This window comes from Pyrus communis, chromosome 10 (assembly GCF_041283825.1).
Source record: "Pyrus communis isolate YQ-2024b chromosome 10, ASM4128382v1, whole genome shotgun sequence".
NCBI classification, from domain to species: domain Eukaryota; kingdom Viridiplantae; phylum Streptophyta; class Magnoliopsida; order Rosales; family Rosaceae; genus Pyrus; species Pyrus communis.
Genome location: NC_142574.1, coordinates 6,248,538 through 6,258,417, shown reverse-complemented (window position 1 = coordinate 6,258,417; position 9,880 = coordinate 6,248,538). Strand labels below are relative to the sequence as shown.

The following is a 9,880-nucleotide window of genomic DNA, read 5'->3' as shown; positions in this document are numbered from 1 at the left end:
CAAATCCGAGGCTGTTCACTTAAGAGTTGAAGTCGATACTTTTGATTTTTTTTTTAACAAGTTATATTATCTACATTAAAAGGAAAAATATGAACTAATCTCACAATGTGCTAGTATTATTGTTCAAATTCGTCGTGGTACTAACTTACTATGCTTTTGTACCAACGAGCGAGCAATGTGCCCTTTTATCCAAGTCGAAGCAGCACTCCCTCTCACACAACAGCCACACGTGATACGGGCACGAGCCTAAACCCTAAACCCCAAAGAAAAAAAAACATTGATTAAATAATAATTTTTACTCATAAGCGACCTGCACTCCGCTCGCGCCTCAGTAGCGTCGCCTTCCTCAGTCCCTCTCTAGTCTTGGAGCTTCCAAGTTCATCGCCCCGCCCAAATTCGAATCCCGCCTCTGCCACCAGGAAACATTTGTATGTATTCCCACGTGCTTAGTTCTTCTACAATCTTTGAATTTTGGTGTTGTTTAGGGTTTAATTTCATTAGGTTCTCATATCAAATTTTTATTTCAATACTTGCTGTGAAGATTGTTAATTTCATAAGGTTCTCAGAGGGGTCGAAATGTTAAGTATTTTTGTTGATATTTTTTGAAAATTTTTCAATAGAGCCCTAATTTTTTTCTACCTTTTTTTTTTTTTTTTTTTTTTTTTTTGTTTCAAGTACTGGGTTTTGTCTGCAATGAGAATCAAGGATATGTCTGATGGTGAAGGATCCGATTCGGAGGATTATCCGTCAATCAGAGACTCGGACTCAGAAGGCGAAGAGAATGATTTCTCCTCTGGAGATGAGGTAACTGCAAATATGTAGAAAAAGAAGAGTTTAAAGATGTAGGATTTAATTTTCCATGCCATGTCATCTGTTAATTTTTGAGGTTTTGTAGAAAAGTGACGCCGGTTTGATGCAATGAATTTATTGTTTTGAGCGAGTGTGTGTGTTAATATTGTCAAGTATAACCATGGCAGGATGTTATCAACACAAGTGACAATGATGGTGTGGCCGGTGATTATGGTAACAGTGATGATGAAAGTGATAGTTCTGAACTTCATGAGGGAGTTGAAGAGAGTGATTCATCTGAGGATGAGGTCTGTTGTTCTTTACGTGTGATTTTATTATGGTATAGTTATCTGAATTCACCACTGAAGGGAGTGCTTTTTTCATTTTTGTTTTCTGTTTTTAATAGGTGGTTCCTCGAAACACAGTCGGTGATGTTCCCTTGGAGTGGTATCGGGATGAGAAACATATTGGTTATGACATTAAAGGGAAGAAGATAAAGAAGAAGGAAAAAGCAGATAAATTGCAATCCTTTCTTGCTAGTGCTGACGATTCAAAGAACTGGTGCGCTTTTATCTCTAACATGATAGCCATCAATTATTTAAAGGATTGATGTTAAATATCTACTATTTTTCATGCAAGTTTAAGTGAAGATTTTTGGTGCGTATGGTGAAACATGCTCCATTTTCTATGTTACGTTTCTTTTTTCATTTATCGTTTTGGTTTAGAAACCAACTTTCACAGTTTATAAAAAAGAGTACAAATCAGAGAATAAGATGTCCACCTAAATAATACAATCCACATCAAAGTGCTAACAGCGGCCTTCCAACCCAAAATTATTACAAAATATGGAATTACCTGGGAGTCTATGAAGACTGAAGCCAGAAAGATGCCCAGAAACGTATTCTGTGGCACAGAAAATCCTCCATTTCATCGCTAAAGTTGTCAAGAATCCTCCTATGTCTCTCTCACTAAATAACCCAAAACACAGTGATCAGTCCACATTTTCTTAACACTTACGCCTTCCACCACCGAAAACTTACGCCTTCCACAGTAAGGACAAAACATGATTCTGGAGCTTGTAGAAGTTTCCTCATATAATTCCGACCACGAAGATATAGGCAACACAAAGATTAGTTCTCTGCACTCTGCCTGAATTTTACATATTATAAACTGGCGTGCATACAAGCAAGCTGGTGTATCTTCTCCTCTTAATGAAGTCACAAGTGTTGCACTCGCTCAAGCTGTTATCCAGACAAGACTTGTACCTTGGGAGGCACTTCAGCCTTCCAAATCATGAGAGATGGATTAAAACAATAAATGGTTTTCCAGTCATCTGTCTTGTATATTGTTTGATTATCTATTCTGTTATCTTTTCTTCTTCTCATCTTCTTTTGAATGTTTGAATGTTCTTTTGTGACTCTTCAGGCGCAAAATTTATGATGAATATAATGATGAGGAAGTTGAACTGACAAAAGAAGATATCAAATCAATTAGTAGGCTGCTCGAAGGAAAGGCTCCACATGGTGACTTTGATCCATATGCGGTCTGTAAATCCTAATTATCCAGTTCTAATTAATATGATATTCCTATTGATACAAATGAATGCTTTATTAAAGTTGAAATTCCCCATGTTTCAAGTACAGCCATATGTTGATTGGTTTAAATGGGATGACTCCAACCATCCACTGTCAAATGCACCTGAACCAAAGAGACGATTCATTCCTTCAAAATCTGAAAGTAAACTGGTAAGGCATGTTTAATGTATTCTCCTGTTGTGTGCTTTCTTTCTTTTCCTTGCGCTTAGTTTTATTTTATTTTCAATGCAGCTTGTGAAATTGACAAGTGCATTAGAGTTCTGTTTTTCTTTTTATTTTTTTCTCCAGCATTTTGGTTGGATAAATTGTTATTGTTGTTATTTCCAGTTTAACATTCTTGTTCCATGCTCTGAACTTCATCTGATGAATCTACAGGTTAATAAGATTAAGTTGGCCATTCGTAAGGGTTTAATTAAGCCTAAAAAGTCCAAAGAGGAAGAAGAAGAAGAAGAAGAAATTTATCCACTGTGGGAAGACGACTCTAATACAACGGAAAAGATTAACCATCTATCTTACATTCCTGCACCAAAGCCCAAATTGCCTGGTATTAATTTTCATCCACATTTTTGAGGTTTGTAAAAAATCAGATAGAGCAATTCTTTTTGCTTGTGTGAAATATCTTGAGACTTGACAGAAAACTTACAATTTAATTTTTCCTTTAGGCCATGAGGAGTCCTTCAATCCATCTTTAGAATACATCCCAACACAAGAAGAGATCAACTCTTACCAGTTAATGTATGAAGAAGACCGTCCTAAATTTATACCTAAAAGGTAACGTGGAATGTGAAATGAAATTTGGACTCATGTTAATTTGTTACCCGTTCTGATTGTTTAGCATCTAACACGCACACCGTTATCATATTGGTTAGGTTTGCAAATATGAGAAGCATCCCTGCATATGAGAATGCTGTGAAGGAATGCTTTGAGAGATGTTTGGATCTATATTTGTGCCCCAGAGTTCGAAAAAAACGTGTAAGTTAAACATCCTTAAACATCCTGTTTGAGGGAAAGATTCCCTAGTGATTATTCAGTTAGATTTGGATAGTTTGGTAAGATCTTTCAAAATGTACAATCTACTTCAAGCCATAAGAGCACGGATCAAATTTATCCAAAAAATATCCTTTTTATGTTTCAGCTTAATATCGATCCTGAATCTCTGAAGCCCAAGCTACCGAGCCGAACTGAACTTAAGCCTTACCCTGTAGCATGTTATCTTGAGTATAGAGGTCACGACGATGCAGTTACATCTGTTTCTGTAGAAGCCTCAGGGCAGTGGATTGCATCAGGTATCAATGTCATGCTTAATTCTCTGTTACCTTCAGTTAGGTAATTGAAATTGGATCTAGATCTCATCTTCTGCTGTGGCTCTTACAGGTTCTTTGGATGGAACTATGCGTATTTGGGAGGTCGAAACTGGTAGATGTGTCAAGATCTGCGAGATTGGTGAAGCCGTCAAATATGTATCTTGGAATCCTAATCCTGAGCATTCTATAGTGGCTGTCTCGGCGTAAGGCTGCATTTATTTTTAGATTCATTTTTTCTTTGCATTTGTTTCTCTGGGGATCTTGTTACTTAATATGTAAAATGACCATCGCAATCTTTTTAGGGGACAAGACGTACTTCTTTTGAACACTGGTTGTGGGGATGAAGAAGTACAGAAAAGAACCAAAGAACTTCTCTCTGTTGAGATGCCTATGCCCGATGACTCTGGTTAGTGTGAGATTGTTTCTGCTTTCAGGATCATTTATCAAATGACTGGCATCTAACCTTTGCAAAACATATTGCTTACATAGGCAAAACAGCATCTAGTGTAAGCTGGCTTCATGATGATAAACTTGAGGGGGTCAGATTAAGGCATTCCAAGGTACATTGACCTTTTCGATCATCAATTTATTTGTGGTTGTTTAAGAATATGAGTGTCCAAGTGGAAGTCAAGATTAGAAGGATGGTCTTCTATGAAGATTCTTAACTGCTTTCTTTGTTGGTCCTGTAGACCGTGGCTTCGGTAGAATGGCATCGCAAAGGAGACTACCTTTCGACAGTAATGCCAGCGGATATCCTTTTTGCATTATGCTCTCTCTTTATATTTTTCATTTGCAATTAATAATTTGTTTAAAAAGATGAAGATATACCAAATTAGTCATCATCTACTTGTATTTTCTTGACTTGGCTTTACGTGAATCAAGAGCCTTTTTTATACACAAGCTCTCTAAGAAGTTTACTCAGGCACTTTCATTCAAGTTGCATGGGATTGCAGTTACTTCAGTTTTCCATCCTACACGGTCTTTCTTCTTCATTTCAACAAAGAAGACCGTTCGTGTTTATGATCTGGTGAAGGATGGAAAACTTGTCAAAAAGCTTGAGACTGGACTTCGTGAAGTCTCATCTATTGCAGTCCATCCTTCTGGTAGATTTTTAATTTTTCTTTCATTAAATTTCACCATTTCTATGCACTATATACAACTCAATTGTTTTGTCTCTTTTCATAACAGTTGTACCTGAATTGTACTCTGAGATATCTGGATTTTTCTTTTAATGCAGGTGATCATATAATTGTGGGAAGCAGAGAAGGAAAATTATGTTGGTTCGACATGGACCTTTCATCTAAACCTTACAAAACTCTCAAGTATGTCTCACTTAAATGCTGGTTTTTCTTCAAGTGTGATAAACTCTGATATAATCCGCAGAGTGCATCAGTCTTTGGAAGACGTTATTTATTTGATAGGTTTAATAAGCTCTATATGACCAGTCATTAACTATTAGACACACCAAACCAACTTTATACAGCATAGTCTATTTGCCTTGTTACTGGGGATGCATATATTTTTTCTGACATTTTAAAACTTATCAGGTTGCATCAGAAGGACATCAACAATGTATCTTTCCATCGTTCGTACCCACTGTTTGCAACATGCTCTGATGACTGCACTGCATATGTTTTTCATGGAATGGTTTATTCAGATCTTAACCAGAACCCTCTTATTGTTCCATTGGAAATACTCAGAGGTCATACAAGCTCAAATGGGAGAGGTGCGACCTATAGCTTTCTTTAATTTATATTCTGTTGGGTGGTTTAACGAAGATTTAATAGAATGCTGCTAGTGAATGTCTAGAAAAATTATTGAAGCTGGGCATCAGATTACCTTCGTAAACATATTTCCATGGGCTTGAATGTTTTTTAATGTATTATGTGTTAAGGGTTCCTTCTCAAGAACGCAGATATGGTAAAATTCGAAGGGGTTACATAAAAAACATGCATAGTTGCAAGCCAAATATATAGTCAACTCAGTATCGTAGCGTCCTTCAAGCTTAAATGTATAAGCTAAATCTTTGTTTTTCGCGACTGGATGCAGGTGTATTGGACTGTAAGTTCCATCCAAGGCAGCCATGGTTATTCACCAGCGGCGCAGACTCGGTGATTAGACTTTATTGCAATTGAGAGGAAAAGAAGGGAAACCGCGGTTAGTCAGTGCATGTTTATGAATCCGACTGCTCGGGTCTGAATCTTCTGCGGTCTACGAATATATTGCTTAATTGTTATGTACCATGTGTTGACCGAAATGGTTCAATCATAATTTTTGACTGAATACAACTTATTCGTCTTTATTCGCCTTTATATTTAATTCCAATTCCAATTCCATTTTTTTTTTTGTCAACTAATTCTTCCTTTTTCTTTACATTTACTTCATATTCCTTGCGTATCCCTAGAGCCGAATACGTTGGATCGAATGTTATTATTGTTTCAGAGCTTATGATTTCTTGTACTTGCAGTAGAGCAAGAACTTGGTGGCTGGTGGGTCTGATATTGCAGGCTCAAGATTGTAAATCCGTTGCTAATCAAGGGAGAGCAACTAAGGTCTGGTTTGGTACTGAGGTGATTCTGAAAAAAGCTGGTATCAAAAAAAGTTGGGAGCTGTTTTTGTGTTTGGTAAACATTCAGCTTCAGCTTTTTTTCACAGTTTTGGGTGAAAAAAAGCCAAAAACAAGAAGCTGCAAAACCCAGCTTTGAAAAATTGGTTTTTTTTCACATCTGTTTTACATAAAAGTTTACTAAACACTATAATATTGCTTTTTTTTTTCAAAAGCACTTTTACAAAAAAGTTTACCAAACACTCTGCTGCTTTATTTCACAGCTGCTTATTTTCACAGCACAGCAGAAGCAGCTTTTTTTCAAAGCACAGCAATACCAAACCAACCCTAACTTCCACGGAACTTGTGCATCGTCATTTGACGTTCCAATTTAACATTATAATATGATTTAACGAGAAACTTACACAAGAAAATATTTTATTGGACCGAAACACTACCGTAATGGTGAACTTGTTCCACGTATGTCATTCTTACTTTGGTCAACTCCAATTACCTGATGATTCTGTGGGTTTCCCATCAAACTCAAATAGGTACCAATAAATCTTATGCTGCTCACAATATTTACAAACATGAAAAGTAGTTTAGATCATCTCCAATGCTAGTCCTCAGAGTTGTCCTCACCACCATATGGACTCTATAAATGAAGAATAAAGCTCTCAAATGCATTATAAATTAAATCATTAAAGTATATGAACTCGCTGAATACATGAGACAAGTCCCCACATGTAGGGATAACATAGTACCCAAAATGGTGGAGCCTAGCGGGCATTTTGAGTGGAAAACTTGGCCCACCTACTTGTGCAGCTGGATGCATAGGTCCCATTGATCTTTCTTTTGTTTATTGAAGGAAATCAATAATTCTGATAGCTTTTTGTTTTTTTTACTATTTAAATTAACGACTGCAAAACTAACCATGATTTCTTTAATCTTTTAGTCCCTAAATTTAGGGATACTATAAGACACTCCCATTTGAACTAATTTTTTTTAGAGACAAGTATATTCCTTTTGAGTCCCCAAATGAATCCTCAAAGGTGATAAGAACTTCCATTGAAAATACTCTTAGTGTAACCGGAACACCAGCATGAAACGCAATTTTCTTGTCCTAATTCCATGCTCCACTACTAATCAACGGTCGATGCACGGGACACATGAGCTCACCTAATTCTATGGAGGCCGGAAAATTAGATGGGAGGATTCTCGGTGACCACGTGGAAGTTTGGTGTGCAACCCTCATTGTGCCCGCCAAATGCTTTACAAATTGCCTGACTCGACAAATTGTCGTAGCGACTATAGGTAGACCTCGACAAATCTCAACAAATCTTGGTAGTTATCGATAGAACTTAGCAGGGTGTCCACTAGGTGCTTGATAAGATGCTTCATGAAGTTCTAATGCTATGTTTTAAAAAAAATATGAAAATTCATTTATGGATAATTGTATCTTGTAATATTGTTTTTATCATGAATTTATGAGTGAAAGAACTATTGTATCTTTATTTTCGTCTAAATTGAACTTTTAAACTATAACCCTTAAGAATAAAAACCTGAATCCGCTACTAACTCTTCAAAAAGATGATAAAATTAATTTGATGTGACTGTAACACTACAATACTATTGTTCATGAACGCGCATGCATGTTTGAATCCTTCTAATAACCCCATAGACAATGACAATTGTATGATATTTGTAACAATTGAGATCCGTTCTCTTCAAAGTGCGTGCTTGAATTGTTACTTAGTATTACGGTCTAATAATATTCCTCTTAACTTGTAAGTGAGAGGTCCTATGTTCGATTTTCGTCAAATACGAATTCGAACCATATTATTATTAGTTTATTGTGAGGCTAAGCTCCTAAATATATGTGTGTGTGTGTGTATTTCGTGCTGGAACTAGGGTAATTTTGGTCATTTAATATGGTATGTAAAGTTGGTTACGTTTATTTTTCTCCTCATTTATTCAAAGGCTGCTAAATCCGAGTTTGTTATAATTGACCATCTTAATCACAATTTGGGAAAGAAAGAAGTGAATGGCTGGTTTGAAATTTTTTTTTTTTTTTTTTAAAAGACATAGAGACTTCCAATAAAATGCAAGTATTTCGTGAAATAGAATTTGAAATATTTTTTGTATTGGGTAATGTTAGGAAAATAAAAATTTTCAACTAAATTGTGTAAATCAAATGATGTAGTTAATTATAATTAAATTATTAATTAAGTGTCGATTTACATGCTTAATTTCTATTAGTTCAACATTATTTAATTTGCAAATTTAATTTTCTTAATATTATCTTTTGTATTTTTTATAATAAATTATAAGAATGTGGCTTTATAGGACAAGTTGGGTGATTCGTTATTAACCGTGGGGATGAAAAAGTTGTTGGAAACTTGGAATCTTAAGAAAACGAGAACCACTCGAATTTTTGTTGTTCCAATCCAAAATATCAAGTTGGACGCCTTGGAGCCCATCTGCCGATCGTCGTATTCCTTAACCTGTCACTTCACACAAAAAGTGCTATTCTGTTGTAAAATTGACGACATATATAGTGTCGTATAAAAATAAATAAGATACAATATTAACAGAGTTTGATAAATGTGTCTACATCATCAAAACAACATAAACAATCTCTTTTATTTTTTAAAATTAAAAAAAAAATTACAAAGATAACTCTCACTTTAATATATACACTCTTGTCTTCGGGCTTGATATAGCTCACTAGTATTTCTTCGCTCTACAAGAACACTTGCCGTAGAGCTTGATGCTCATGGTTTTATAGGCATATGACTTAGCTAGCATTTAAGTGACTCAACTTGTTTCCTATTTGCCAATAGGAAAAATATAAAGGCTAGAAGACTAAAACCCACCAACCCGTGCTTTGATGTTTTCTACAAATTGATCTCATGTAATTAAAAGTGCATTTGTTGTTCTGGATTATTTGGAACTGAATTAATTTTAAGGACTTAGTTGAACTGACTTAGAATAAACTAAATTGGACTAACTTAATGAAATGTTTGGTGCAGTATCTGACTAAGAAGTAGGATAATAAAAATAGGGTAAATTACATTTTACTCCCTCAGGTTTGGGATCAATTTCAATTCCTTATAACATCTTTAAAACATTTCAATTGGGTTCTTAGTATTTATGGTTTTTCTCTAGGGAAAGAGTAAAAATCTCGCTGGCACATTAAACCCAGAAATCTCGGTCTGTAGGGACAAATAGATCTTTGCTTCAGTTTTAAAATTTTATTTATCTAAAAATTGAAAGCTAGTTTTGTACGCTTTCAAAATTTGGCTTGATATTAATTTTTAATTTTCATTTATTTTAGAAAGAATTGAAAATGAACAATATTTAGTTCTGTAATTTTTTTTTTTTTTTTTTTTTTTTTTTTTGGTTTTGATGAAATTTATGGTCATACCACCCCTCTCTACTTTTGTGGATTTTTTGTGTGAGTATACGTATGTAATGTATTTTCAACGATCCAATTTTTTATGTTTTAGAGCTTCCCTTAAGAACCATGTCTACTAAAAATCTCTCAAATCTGAAATCATATAACCATTAGATTAAGTGATAGTCATTTTAATGTTTCTTTACAAAACTGTATTCGTTTATTTTCTTCACTACAAATGAATGTCTTA

At 35.1% G+C, this 9,880-nt stretch overlaps 1 protein-coding gene across 1 annotated transcript; it reads left to right on the top strand.

Moving 5' to 3' along the window:
* Positions 1-214: 214 nt before the first annotated feature.
* LOC137729081 (ribosome biogenesis protein BOP1 homolog) lies at positions 215-6,024 on the top strand. Its single transcript, XM_088678429.1, has 18 exons — positions 215-428; positions 676-804; positions 978-1,097; positions 1,196-1,350; positions 2,215-2,332; positions 2,433-2,534; positions 2,760-2,928; positions 3,047-3,155; positions 3,254-3,356; positions 3,520-3,670; positions 3,759-3,891; positions 3,991-4,094; positions 4,178-4,248; positions 4,378-4,438; positions 4,561-4,791; positions 4,926-5,010; positions 5,236-5,414; positions 5,738-6,024. Exons 2-18 carry the CDS (start codon positions 694-696, stop codon positions 5,821-5,823), a joined length of 2,088 nt encoding a protein of 695 aa, XP_088534555.1. The 5' UTR covers positions 215-428; positions 676-693; the 3' UTR covers positions 5,824-6,024.
* Positions 6,025-9,880: the final 3,856 nt, after the last annotated feature.

Bases quoted from the DNA above. Each gene is read 5' to 3' on its own strand.
- LOC137729081 (XM_088678429.1), top strand. From the start codon at position 694: ATGAGAATCAAGGATATGTCTGATGGTGAAGGATCCGATTCGGAGGAT. The intron at 2,333-2,432 runs GTCTGTAAATCC...TTTCAAGTACAG, and splicing joins GTGACTTTGATCCATATGCG to CCATATGTTGATTGGTTTAA. The intron at 3,671-3,758 runs GTATCAATGTCA...TGGCTCTTACAG, and splicing joins AGGGCAGTGGATTGCATCAG to GTTCTTTGGATGGAACTATG.